At 41.1% G+C, this 14,351-nt stretch overlaps 1 protein-coding gene across 1 annotated transcript in view; it reads right to left on the bottom strand.

Moving 5' to 3' along the window:
• Positions 1–228: 228 nt before the first annotated feature.
• Positions 229–14,351, bottom strand: part of DUSP3 (dual specificity phosphatase 3) — a 399,045-nt gene continuing 384,922 nt past the window's right edge. Inside the window, exon 3 of the mRNA XM_069634406.1 lies at positions 229–7,179. Coding sequence (XP_069490507.1) covers positions 6,974–7,179 — 206 coding nt within the window. The 3' untranslated portion in view covers positions 229–6,973. The remainder of the gene's footprint in view (positions 7,180–14,351) is intronic.

Raw genomic sequence — 14,351 nt, 5'->3', positions numbered from 1 at the left:
CCTCATCGGTAACAAAGGTAAGTGCGCTCGCTGGGTGCTAATTCAGAATATCAGTGACTTTCTTCACACAATCTAGTTATGTCAAAACTCAACTTGAATAAGAAAAAAAGAAAACAAGCATTTATATAACTAGAGCAGAGTCCAGGTATTATAACAATATATTAGTGTTCCATGCAAATTTACTTTGATGAAAGAATTTTCAAGCAAATCTGACGGAATAAACACAACTGATTTAAAAGTGCTTTTTATTTCATGTCCTAAACATTTTTTTTTATCAGAACAGTTCAAACTTCCTTTTTTCTTTTTCCCCCAAATCAACATTGGAACATATTACAGCCCGCCTTTTCCAAATGCAATGGAAAAGTTTGCTCAACAATCAAACACTAGAGACTCCTAGCTACACAGCTTGCAGGGAAACACAATGTATAATAACTCTCTGCCACTTTAATCCAATCCAAAGACACAAAACATCACTTTCACGTTATAATAAAGCGTTCTAATGAAAACAAGACTGTCCTTGCCTGGAAGGACACAGCAGTGGTAAAGATTCTGATTCACCTTAAAATGGCGCTTGTGAAGACAGCTTATAAGAATTAAAACCTTTGGAAGGAAAAGGCTGAGATCGTTAAGGCAGTGCGCAACTAAACTGGCTGTTGGCAGTGGTATGCTTTACTACTGGATTACACAACACAATACAACAGTTGATGCTACGTCATCAGCAGCATGTCAGTGCAAACCAAATTCGAAAGGAGAGGAGAGGACACGACAGAGATTTCAAAAGGAGAAAGGGGCGTACAAGAGGCACTACATTGTATTCATGGTTATGGACATAAGTCACAACATACTACAGGGTAATCAAAGAGCTTACACTAGGATCTCTAGTGATGGATTCTATTATTAAAAAACCTATGTTATTTTCATGACCTTAGTAAATGATTTTTTTCATTTTTGTTTACCTGGAGAGATTCACAGTTCATGATCAAATGGCCGCCTTGTCCATTGCAAAACAATCTAAAGTAAGATCCTGTCAGTTGTCAAGATGTTAGTAACAAGCTTTCTTAGAGCTTGCAATAACTCCTCAATTGACAGAAGACTTTAAAGTAAACTTATGTTATTTTTCATAGTATTTTTGGTTGAATTTTCTGACGTACAGTTAGGCAGAAGAAATACACAGTTCATAAACAAAATGGCTGCCCTTGGGCTGTCAAATAAATTCTAAAGTCTACTGAATCCAAAATCTGCCAAGGTACATTCTCCTAATAAAAACTTTAGTACAATAACAATTCCATTGCATGCATTTATTATTATTTTTTTTGTTCTGACTTCCATCACTGAAGAGCATTCGGAGACTGGAGGCACCTCTGCTGTTTGTTCTTGAGGCAGACTCTCTTTTTTTCCCCAGGCAGGTTATTGATTTTACGCCACAAGTCCCTAGATGCTGCTAACATTTACCTTTCCTTATTTACTCAGTAAATAAAAGATTTATTAAGCAAGATAGGATCATACTTCTTCGCATATATCTAAAAAAAAGGCTTCAGCCGGCATACGCAAACTCCGTCCTCTGGATCTGTATTTAAGCACAAAAATAAATACCTTTCCCACAGTAGAACAGAAGTATACATACATTTGTGATACTGACCTATTTGAAAATAGCCTTGCCGTTCATTTATCAAAAATAATATTCCTTAGCTGACAGGAAGTTACACCCATAAAGCCAAGCATTTTCATAAGCTTGTTTAACACCCGGTGTCAAAATGATAACTTGTGGGTGTGCAATAAGCCAGTACTACTGTTTTCCAAGAGATCAAATGCTGTCAGTGTTCCAGATGGACACGTATGTTCAGCTGTGCCACTGGCCTACAGGGAACACTGGAGAGCTCCTGGGGGATCTCAGCATCATGGGCCCTTTTGTGTGGGTATCCCGAGTCCCTGCTCCTCATACCCCCTCTCTCTCTCTGTGTCTCTCTCTCTCTCTCTCTCTCTCTATCTCTCTCTCTCTCTCTCTCTCTCTCTCTATTTCTCTCTGTCTCTCTCATGTGCCCCCTTCATCCCATCTCCTCTCATACATGAAGTAAAGAATTTCCTAAAGAGCTTCCAGTATTTTATTACTCACTCTTCAAAAATGCCATATGTCAGTTTTCTTTTGTGTTAAACTATTGTTTAATCCCTATACAGGGATACATGTGCTTTCAAATTTGCTATTTGGACCTATTTTTTTCAAAATGTTCTTTTGGAAGAACCACCGCAAACCCACTACTTAGACTTGCTTGCACAGTGTAATAGAGTGGCACCTTGAAAAACATGTCCAGGGCCACTTTTGGTTCATGGTCCACACCTACGCAGGTAGTTCCGTAAATTGGACAAAGCTTCAACACTTCAGCATCAAGGCGTAATGGAGTGAGAGAGAAGACTCAAAACTGGGCTGAAGTTCCAACAAAATGTTCATATCCAGAAAGGACAGGCATGATGCTGATGTCCGAAGAAGAACACATCGCATCCAGGAATCCTCCAATCTTTGGGAAAATAAAATAAATGAATCCATACCATTTTGACTGTTACATTTTCTTTGCTGAGTTTCTCCCCTGGAGCTTGTCCACGATAGCATTGCATTAAGACATATCTCATCAAGTGAACACACTTTCCGGGTCCTAAATCCCTGAAAGCATTGCATTATTATGCTGACACAACATAAATCAGCTGCCCATGCACATTTATCGTGCATGTTTAGTAACCGATGCTTGAACATCTTTCTGATGTGGCCCAGACTTTAATTCTCAAACACAATCCCACTCTGTTTCAGATGTCATGGTTTCCATCTAAGCCAGCGTCTGTCTTTTATGGCAGAGTCTCATTACGGGTTTGGTGTGATTTCCTACGAAAATCACCTAACTCTATTACGATTTACTGCCAATCAGTCTGACAGTAAATCTGCCACATTACGAATGGAAGTAAATCTGCCACATTACGATTGGCAGAATGGCAGTGTTAAGTGTCAGACTCCATGGGCTATCTGATGTATTCACCAGGGCCAGTTAATTCTGTTTGTGTTGAATCCTCCATTTGTTTGAGGTTAAGTGGAGAAGAACCCTCCAGTCAAGTGGTGGAGGGATCTCCTCCTCTCCACCACCAAACTCAGAATCAAGCACTGCAGTGAAGTGGCAGTTAATCCACTTCTAGCTGTTTATAGCCATTGTTTACCATAACGCTGAACCTCTAATGACCACCATTGAGTTTCCATCTTTCTTACCCTTGCCCTATGAGGACCAATGAAGGGAAACCCAAATAATGTAAATCCATAAGCACAGCTGACTGGGCGATTGGGTAGTCCATTCATTAAATGATTCTATTTATTTATATTATATTATATTATATATATTATATCATATATGAGTCGTCATATAATAGTTTGTTGTGTACCTCATATGCCTACAGATCATTGACATATCAGGCACCATTGTTAGCATAATGTAATAACATGCAACAACAGATTAAGACACCAGTTACAAGATCAATGCAACTTGAGAGGCCTAGATCTGAATCCCATCAAAGCTGACTAAGTCTGTCCTACACAGCAACAAGAAATGAATGGCCATTTTTATTACGCATCTGGGCAATTGCAAGCATCTTCATTGAGGAATGTGACCACTTCAAGGGCAGCTGAAATGGAGTTCCTGTACTTAAGTGCCATTTTAGCAAAAACTCTGGTGTAATGAATAGGATCAGGGACCAGTTTAGTACTCCTATGCCAGATGCAGAGCATCGTCAATTTTTAGGAAAGCCCCTGCTTTTTCATGTCAAGAACCACCACTTGTTTTTTGGCCACAAAAAGATAATTTTGCTAAAAAAACTGGAAAAAAGCCCGCCCTTTTCAAATGTTAGGCAGATAACCGTATAATAGAATGGTGTAGGTATACTGATATTATGCATGCGTAAATGTACGTACTGAAAATCCCAAGACCACTACTTCATTCTCTGTAAAGGTAGTAAGTACACTCATTTCCAGCTGTATATTCTCAGTATTAACACGTAGGCAGAGTTTTCTTTTCCTGGTATTGGTGACAATGACAAGTTTTTGAGCATCTTTTTTTTTACGTTTGGTCAAGCTGTTTACTTGTAATACTTGCTCGTCCGTCGTCTGCTACTACTAGGCGTTGTCTGCTGACTTGAAAACAGGAGGTGGTGTAGGTTTTCTTGAAAACCACCCACACACGTCAAATGAGTTTTGGGGAATTCCCTGCTATTATATAAATTGTTGTAGCTTGCCCCAGTTCTTTGTCTGACCGGATGGCAGAATTGCAGGGAGCTATCTCAAATCATCTTAAAATTAAGAATAAGAATAGTGACAGAAAAATGATACTAATAATTTATGAATGGTGCATCTTTGTGTAAACTGAACGGCCAGCCCGCTATTCTTTTTCTCACTCTAGCAACACATTCTAGAAACATGCCTTGAAGCTCAGCAAGCCCTCGTTCTCGGGGACTGATACCTATTCAACCCCTTGAAGGCACAACCCTTTTCTTTGTAGCTACAGCTCCGTCTATACAAGTTATTTTAGGACCATTGAATAAACAAAAGAGAGCAACTTGCCCATCTCATTGACTGAGAGGCTGGCACCGTGATCCCCCCAACCCCCCAACCCCTGCCAGGTACTAATAAACAACAGAGAGCAGCTTGTGCCTTTCTCATTGGCTGAGAGGCTGGCACCCACCCCATACACCCCCGACCCCCCGCTGGGTACTAATAAACAACAGAGAGCAGCTTGTCTACATTGAACTAGATCAAACACTTTACAGTCACCAGCCTTTATAAACCTACTAATCCACCACATGATCGTAAACAACATGTATATTAGTCAGAGAGAGAAAAACAAAACAAAAATAAAGGAAGATGAATAATTGGGAACCAAGAGAAAGTGTGAGGGTGGTTTTTATGGATCTCCTAGGTAAAGTAGGGCAACAGGAGGGAGGAATTTGCCAGGCAAATAAAGATGAGTGAAAAATGTGGAAAATGTTTCCAAACTGAAAATCAAAAACTGATTTAACAGTGGGATTGGTACCATGTCATGAAGAAAAAGAAGTGATAGAGGTTGGGATGTAAATATAACGATGCAAGGGTCGTAGATATTAATACAATATAGCTTTGTTTACTACCAAAGAAGTGATCCATCAGGATTTCAATGGTGAGAATTAGCAACCTTATTCAGAAAAGTACCTATCATTTTTGTTTTGAGAACTCACTGACAAAAGAAGGCTCTTGCTTGCAATGAATTCACATGAACACAGCAAACAGCTGCACAAAGTGGTTATCAGCATGTTTTGATATAGTTGTGAACATTGTTGGCAGGCATAAGATATGTCTTTAGAAACTTGGAATTTGAACACCTGAATTTTGAATGATGTTTAGATAAGTAAAAAGACAGTATTTGGGTCTCCAAATTCGTTAAATGTCAAATGTGTTTTAGCGAGGGGCCACTGATGGTTATTTGGGACAAGTTGCATGCCGATGCATTGTTTCATTGGACAAGTCATTTTTTGGCTAACATTGGTAAAGCAGCACTACCTTTTATTTTGAGCTGTTTCTCAAATTAGAAATGGTTGATATTCCATGTTGCCCTGCGAGGCACAAACCGTGAATTTTTCACCATGGTGTGACAATAGTTGCCCTCATTGATGATATTAATAGTAGTGATAAGGGAATAATGATAGTGCTTGAAATCGCCAAAATATCTAAGCGCTGCTATGAGGTATTATTACTCATTTCAGTGGTACCCAATCCTATATGGAGAAAATGTTTTAACACACCAAGCTATTTACCGGACATCACAACGGCAGTCCTGTCATAATCAGCAACTCAGGAAAATCTTCTTGTGAAAAGGTGGCACTTCCTAAAATATGTCACTGGGGTATACAAAACATCCTGACATAAAAAAATGTCTGTTTTACAGAAATAAAACTAGAAGACACAGTAAAATACACCATTAAAAACAACAATAAAAAGAGAAAGGGGACTGGGCGAGCTCAAACCTGACATGTTGCCCTTATAATCCCCTTAAAATTGGCAGGTCTTGCTTAATTGAAGCGCATGTGAAATATTTCAAATGATTCGGAACAGGAGAATAAGGCCAAATGAGCTAAGAAAGGCTGCTCTTGTAGTACATTTGGTTTTCAGTCAAGAGAAAAATAAATATATGTACTGAAGTTCTGCCAGACAAACATGATCATCCAGAAATCATATTTTAAGGTCATCAGTCCAGCTCTCTTCTTCAGGACGGCTTGCTAAACGTTGCATCTTCAGAAATCACACCCCAACGGCCAAGTGTTTGCTTACAACAAAAGTCATGCTAAAATGTTTTGGGTGTTTGCATATAGACTTGTCTGTCCATCTACAACAGTCCTTGAAACTCCAAACATCATCCTTAATTTAGGCACCTTTAGGTAATTGTGTGAGGGAGTAAAGTAAAAATCAATACGTGTGCAATTAACAAAATAAAGCAAGCAACTTGTCCAAGGACAGCCATATCCTCACGGATGTGCACCAGCAGAAGAAAGCCAGAAGAAGATGAACAAGGCTCTTAAAAATTAAATGGGATTTGTCGCACGATGACGACAGGTAAATAGACAGCATGTAAAATAGAAAGAAAAGGATTGCAAATTGAACAATAGAAAGATAAGAATAAAAAATGGGTTGAGCTGTGCCTGCTAAAGAGAAAGAGTATTTTTTATTGCAACAACTCTAAGGATCGACCTGGACACTGTGCCAAGTTTGAACAGCATCAAAATCCTCCAGAAGGTACACTAAGCGTTTGGAATGGTCTTGGTGTTTCCCCTTTAACAGCTTACATTGGCAGTTTAGACGTATTTACGGAGCTGCCCGGGCACACGGTGCCTTCTGTTGTTCTTGGAGCTTGTTTTTTTGTTTTGTTGCCTGGAGAGCCTTTGGTACGTTTATCTGGCAGGTGACCCCGCCAGGCATCTAGGGGTTTACTTTTCCTTCTTGTACTAATCTTTCATTGAGTTGGCACAACTGTTTCAGAAATCCATCATTGGGTCCAATCTCCCGCTTCTGTCGTACAGTCGCCAGAGCAGTTTTCACGTCCATCTTCTTGCGGAGCATGAGGTATGCAATAACTAGAGTCGGGGAGCGACTGTAGCCCTCACGACAGTGGACAATCACACGCCCTGTAAAGAAACCAAACTGTAAATCAGACTTCACAGACAAAAATGAATGCTTACAAATTATAATTTTAGGTGACAGCGACTTGGTCGGATAAACACATGCTGCACGCTTTTGTTTCATTATCATCATCTTAAACCAACATTAGTATGTAAATGGATACTTAACAATAAAACATCTTAAGCCCACCACTATCAGTATAATACAATAAACATTTAGGTGAATGGTAAGCAGAAGAAGTGAGTTTTACCACTGGCACAAACCTACTGGAGACTCAGTTGGGGGCAAGTGCAAGGGGACAACTTTAAACAAACCCAGGGCAACACAGAATTTTGACCGAATGTCCCTTCGACATCCTACAATGTTTGGTGTACATTCTATGCCCATAGTGGGCAGGTGCACCATCCTGACAGTGTGCTGCAAGGAGCATGTTGGCAAATATTGCAGTGGCGATCCCTACAGAACCAAAATGGCTAACTGAAATGAGACCCTGAAGGACACAGGACATAGGCAGACCGGGAGAGACCACAAAATTGAGCTCATCCCAAAATTTAAGGAACGAGATTGTGTGTAATAAACCCTGAGATTAAATATAGTGAATTTCTGGATGTACATTATATAAAGTGTGAGTGAATGTACAGTCTGAACAAGCCAACATATAGGCCTGTGTCGTTGATTCATGAGCCAAAGTTGAGAGAAGGGTTTATGGTATCTGAGAATTCTTGCATTCGGAGGAAGTAGATTCGACCACATCAGCTACTTGGGACCCATTTATTAGGTTTGCATCAAAACAAAACCAATGTTGTAGAAATTGCCCACCAAAAAACATTGTATATCTGATCACTACACCAAAGCCATTGTGCTGTAAATGACGCCTGAACAACATTTTCCGTGGAGAAAACGAAGGCACACATTAGGGACCCAAAATACAGCTTTGAGTTCCAGGAGACTGGCTTGCAGTTTCCTGCCCTAGTTAGACTGTAGACAAAGACAAACTCCCATACCGTTCTCTCACAAGTATATTGTTGCAGAAATTGAATACAATGGAGCTTGGAAGGGAGAATCCTTCAGAAGATAGTTCTCTTAGTTACACCAAATTAGAGATGTATGGACCTTTTCAGAGACTACATTCTTTTTTTAAAGTTTCATCATCAAATTTGTGTGAATCATGAACTGGATTCTTAGGTATAACACAGAGCTGAAAATGTCACAAATACAATTTAATTAAATATATATCATATAATAAGACAAAGACTATCCACAATCAGATCACAGGCAAAATAAAGAAACATCCAGAATCCTAAAACAGATACAAACTGAATATTTAACAAATTTGGGACCACAACAACGTCTTCAGTAATGTTCTGAAACCTACATTGCCATAGACCCTTAAGGGGTAATGTTCCAGTAGGCAAAAGCAGCAACTGAAAAAGATCTCTTCAGTGTATTTTCTAATTAAGTCTGACCAGACTTGAGATAGCTCATTTTGAGGCCAGGTAACTAAGGGCCTGAGCATGAGTCGCCTAATCAGCCAGGCAGGTGATATCAAATACGATTCTAGCCCCTAAAGGGAGCCAGTAAAGTTACTTTAAAAGAGGGACAAAGTTGAATGGCCTACTCTTGGCTACCACCCGAGCTGTGGAATGAAGCTAAGTCCTCAGGGGAGCAAGAGTGGTCGGTGGAGGACCATCAAGAACCGAATGAACGGAGTCAATCCGTGAGACAACCAAAGACTGAATTAAAGGCGAATATGAGAGTAAGAAACACAATGTTTAATAGCATTTGTGAAAACAAATGAAAATTAGTACATTTCAACTGTATATTAATGTGCGGGATGAAGGAAAGAGAAGGATACAAAACAAAAGCCAATTATTTATAAATAGAGATAAAAAAAGAGGGAGTACCAGGAACAAAAGTCCCGGGCAACTAAAAAAAGGGCAGATCTCTGGGAACTAGCCAGTCAAAGGAGAAATGTTAGACTGCCCATTTTTCAATTGCCGTGAAGGACGTGCCTCAAACGATGAATATCACCCACAGGGGACAATTGCAGGTTCAGCTGGGTGTCATCCGCAAATCGAAACATGTGGCAAACTGGTGAACAGATCTCCCTGTGCCTTCAACTTTTACAACATGGTGAAATGATTGCCATCTTTGGCACTCAAGAGCCCATGAAGAGAGGGTTTGAGTGGGCCAAAGCCACCTTGATCCTATGAGACCAAACAGCTAGGAAGGAACGGATTTTGTCTAGCAACGTATCCTCTGGGAGAGGATTTCTAGGAGAATTCCATGGCCGAGCGTATTGCATGCTGCCGATGGATCAAGCAAAACAGACAAGGCTCCCATCATCGAGAATAAAAACACCAGGTTGACGCGGGAAAGGAGATGCAGCATGATCACCTATGATATAATTTATTTATATCGCGCCCATACACAAGTGTTTTATTGGCTCAGCTGAACAGAACCATATTCTGCAAAGCATATGTTGAAAACGCTGGGTATATTCAATGCGCTAAAACTTCAATGAAATACCATATCTTTAGTAATACTGTGTGAAAAAACTGCATTCTCTGAAAATATATCTGCCGCCCTGTTCTATGGTACCAATAGATCAGTGGATTACATGCAGCACTGATTCCCAAATGTCAGAATATACATGTTTCACACGAAAAAAGCATGCAATATTGACTATAATGCATGCTTCTTCAGGGCCTGATCACAGAAGCCTCAAGATCACAATGATTCTAAGAGCAGCATCACATTGACAAATCAGTGGTCTTCGAACTGTAAGCAGACATAAGGGCTCATTACAAGTCCTCCGGCATCGCGCTGGTATTTATGGCAGGATAACGGGGACTACTGTACCATCTCTGCCACCCGATATCCGGGTATTACCGGGATATTACAGGTATGTATGTATGTATGTATTTATTTTTTGTATAGCGCCGATAGCCCGTGGGCATCAGGGGGCTTAGGCAAACAACGAAAAACAAAACAATACAATAGGAACGTCTGCGCTAAGCCATGAGGTGGTCATAATCCCCTGTATCCCAGTTCATCATCTGAAAAGATGAGTCTTCAACCCTTTCCTAAAAACAGTAAGGTTGGTAACGGTTCTGAGTGTTTCTGGAACACTGTTCCACAAGCTGGGGGCCTGCACCAAAAAGGAACTGCCCAGCCCAGATTTCAATTTAAACTTGGGGACGATCAACAGACATTTACACTTTGAACGAAGATTCCTACTGGGGGTATGAAGCACTAAGCCCTTTTTCATATACCCCGGAGCAGAGCCGTACAGGCATTTATGCACCAGGCAGAGAGCTTTGAATTTAATACGCTCCTCCACTCTGAGCCAATGCAAGGCTATTCTCTCTGCAGTAACATGATCTCTTTTCTTCAGATTTTTTACCAGCCTATCCGCGTTGTTCTGAAGCACCTGACAACTAGAAACATCCTTAGAGGAGGCCCCTAATAACAGGGCATTACCATAGTCAAGCCTTGATAGTATAATGGCCCTGGCTACGGTGGCCATATTACCCTCATTAAGAAACGGCCTAATGGCTTTCATGAGCCTTAAGTAATATGCCGTATTTTTTTGTAGGTAGCTAGTCTGGGCATGAGAATCCACCTGTGAGTTGACCATTATTCCCAGGGTCTTCACTTTCTGGACCACCTGGATAGTGGCATTCTTGATTTTAAACGATTTATACTCAGCCCCCAAGTTCGCTAGCTGATGACTTGATCCAAACAGCATCAGCTCGGTTTTAGAGTCGTTCAGACACATCCAGTTTGTCTGCATCCAATCGTCGATTATCTTATAAACCCTGGCTATTATTTCACTGTCTGAATCATAGTGGTTGCCACCCAGTTCCAGAATGAGTTGGGTGTCGTCTGCGTAATTAGTAAACGACACCCCCGCATTCACCAGTAGACTGCACAATGTGCGCATGTATATGTTAAACAACATGGGGGACAGACTGGCCCCTTGTGGGACTCCGAATAAGATGTCATACGGATCGGAAAAACTACTGCCCCAATGTACTCTTGCTTGGCGATCCGAGAGGAAAGACAAGAGCCAATCAATGGCTCCTTCCGAGCAACCCACATTCTCTCAAAGCGCCTTGATAAGAAGGCGATGATCCACCAGATCGAATGCGGCACTTAGATCCAGATCGAGACACCGGTAAATTCCCATCCCCATGGAGTCCCGCAGGACTCCATGGGATGGGGTTACCGCAATCACAAGCACTGGTAATACTGGTGCTGGTGATTGTGGCAACTGTCTGCCGGTAAGAACCGGAACTACTGGCAGGTCAGGCCTGCCGGTAGATCACAGCCCCTTACCGGCAGACTTGTAGATTGCCAGTTCAGAAAGGTGCCGATACGTGATTACCAGCACATTATTTCCAGACAGGCAAACTTGTAGTGAGGCCGACAGCATCTTGGGAGACCCTGCAACATTATTTTTACTAAAGGGGGGCTAGGCAACAACATTTGTACTCAAGGGGGGCCCAGCATGAAAACTTTGAATACCACTAATATGCAGGCATAAATCCTTGAGTAATTAATATTTTATGCTTTGTCGCCTCGTGAAGAGTGACCCAGGTCCTCCTCAGCTGTAGACTTGAACTACTGTGTATATCTATATAGTTACAATATGGGAGCTTTTTGGTTGTGATTTACCTTCATGCAGGCAGTGACGGAAAAACACTTCAAATAATATCTGGTTCACTTAGGTTATTACAGTTAGCTGAGACTCCACAGACAGCACCTTGTTTTTTAATTGTAAATAACTGTGCAATAATTCATTAAGCAGGGTTTGTCATATTGATGAATCAACTAAGCAACTTTGTAATGTTTTTCTTTTCTTGCTTCCATTTGTTGTTTTTAATTAATCCCATGGCTTGGGCCCTAAAGAACCAGGCACTGTAGGTAATATTGTAAACCCTATAGTTTGAAACCCATTTAGATCGGAATTTATGAATCACTGTTGCATGTACCAAGGATCTATCAATCCCATGGAATAGGAGAGGAGTAAATCTATAGTACATTTACGCAAATTCATTTTTTTCACACAATAATAATTAACATATGGTATTTCATTGAAGCTTTGGCGCATTGAACATACCCAGTATTTTCTTGATATGCTTTGAGAGTGGGATTGTTCAGAATCAATCCCTACTGCGAGCCAATAGCAGCTTAAATTCGCTCTTGTATACAACACATGGTGAAGCTCTGTGTTCCTGTGTTTTGCTGCTTCACATTTTGTGAGACCCTCATTTTCAGTTCCCCAGCACAACTACATCAACACACTGTGTTGTGCGGCCTACACTCTACACACTACACTTCAATCTAGCAACCTTGCTGTTTATTTTGACTTAAGTCAAGAAAAATTGACCCTTTCAAAGGTGTAATTGTTTCTGGATGAAATGCTAAGCATAGGAAATGGTCAGGCATGGCTCCAATGAACTAGAGTGTGTGACAATTAATGTGTTGTGATGTGGATTTACTAGAAGCGGATCCTGCGGCATGAAGAGTACTGATTGCAAGTTGAGGATTTGATAAAGTCGGGGAAAATAAGCCTAAATCAACCAGTCCTCCAGGAGGTAAAAAAGAGCTGCCACGGCCGAGGGACAATTGTGAATACCAAAAAAAACCAGATTAGGCCGAACGGAAGGTACCTGTACTGGTACTGTTGTTGTCTGATTGCAAGCCTCAGATACTTTCTTTGCTGGAACTTAATGGGAATGTGGGAGCATGCATTTTATCTATTGGTAATTTGTAAGACTCCAAACTCAACGAGACGCTTCATATGAATTTATTTAATCCATTAGTGGGTGTAGAAGTAAGACGCGGACATGAGGGTGATGTGTTGATTGGCAAATACTTTTATTAATAAGAGAAAATAGGGGAGGGGTGAGTTAGAAGAAATCCTAACTAACCCTACCTCCAAGTGGGATTTCCCTGCCTCAAACAAACCAGCTAATGAAACTGTTGGAGTAAGAATATACAAAGTAAAGTTCGCTGTCCTGTGTCCAAATCTTAAACTATACCTCACAAACTGAGCTCAATGTAAAATGAAAAGGGAAATATCTCTTGGCTGTGTGCCTGCAGCCCAGTTGTGTAGTTCAAAATAAAAGTTCAGAAACGGTATAGAAAAGAAAGCAAGCAAAAATTCCACAAGACTCAAGGGGTTGATTCCCTTTCCCCTTAGTCTTTCCAACTTTATCCAAGATTATATCTGTGTCTTCAATGGTCAAGATAGGTCCTTGTCTTTACTTTTCAGGCCTGACTCCCAGGCCCGGTGAGAAGGAAGGATGGCCTGGTCTCCATTTCCAAGCTGACTTGAGGGTCCCAGGCCCTTTGTAAGCAGAAACGTCTCCCAGGTACTTCAATAATGAAGAATAGCCTGGTTCTCTCTCCCAGGCTATGTTGAGGGTTGCTGACCCTTTTTGGGCAGTCCCGGCTCCCAGGTACTGCGACGATGAAGAGAAGCCTGGTACCCTCTCCCAAGTTGTGCTCAGGGTCCCCAACCATTTCTGAGCAGACTTAGCTCCAATGCACTGCGACAAGGAAGATAAGTCTGGTTTTTCTCCAAAGCTCTGCTGGTCTCCCTCTGAATTGCTGTAGGTCAAAGACCCTGTTGTCAATACTTCCTCCTTGGTCCACATTCCTGCCAAGTAGGGTACTCAACGTTCTCACTGTTCTCTCTCTCTTTCTCTATATATATATATATATATTCACATTCACCCACTGCAAGGTCTCTGAGTGTCACTTGTACTTTACTGTTCAGGGTGTATTTCCCCAGCATGGGTTCCAGAACCCCTTCACTTTATTTTTTTTATTTTATTGTTCATTTATAACACGCTTAATACCAGCAAGTGGTTTCTAAGCGTGGGATCGGGATTCAAACCTGTGTTGCGCTGCTTTGTCTTGCTTCCAAGACAGACGCGCTGCCCCTAAAATGTCCTTCCTCCCCTTGATTGCTCTTACAGTTCTTTTTATCTGATCTCTCTTCAAACCACAGCCTTGGTTTACTCCCCTGCCAAGGTCTGTAGGTCTTTGAGTACTAATTGTACATGCAAAGTTCTTGTTTCTCTTTGTTACTGTTTTGGATCGACTTTCCCAATATGGGTCCCAGACCCGTTTCACTTGGTGTCTCTGGCCCTGGCGAGCTTCA

The sequence above is a fragment of the Ambystoma mexicanum genome, chromosome 13, assembly GCF_040938575.1.
Source record: "Ambystoma mexicanum isolate Mex_15411 chromosome 13, UKY_AmexF1_1, whole genome shotgun sequence".
Classification (NCBI taxonomy): Eukaryota; Metazoa; Chordata; class Amphibia; order Caudata; family Ambystomatidae; genus Ambystoma; species Ambystoma mexicanum.
This window is presented reverse-complemented; position numbering and strand designations above follow the sequence as displayed.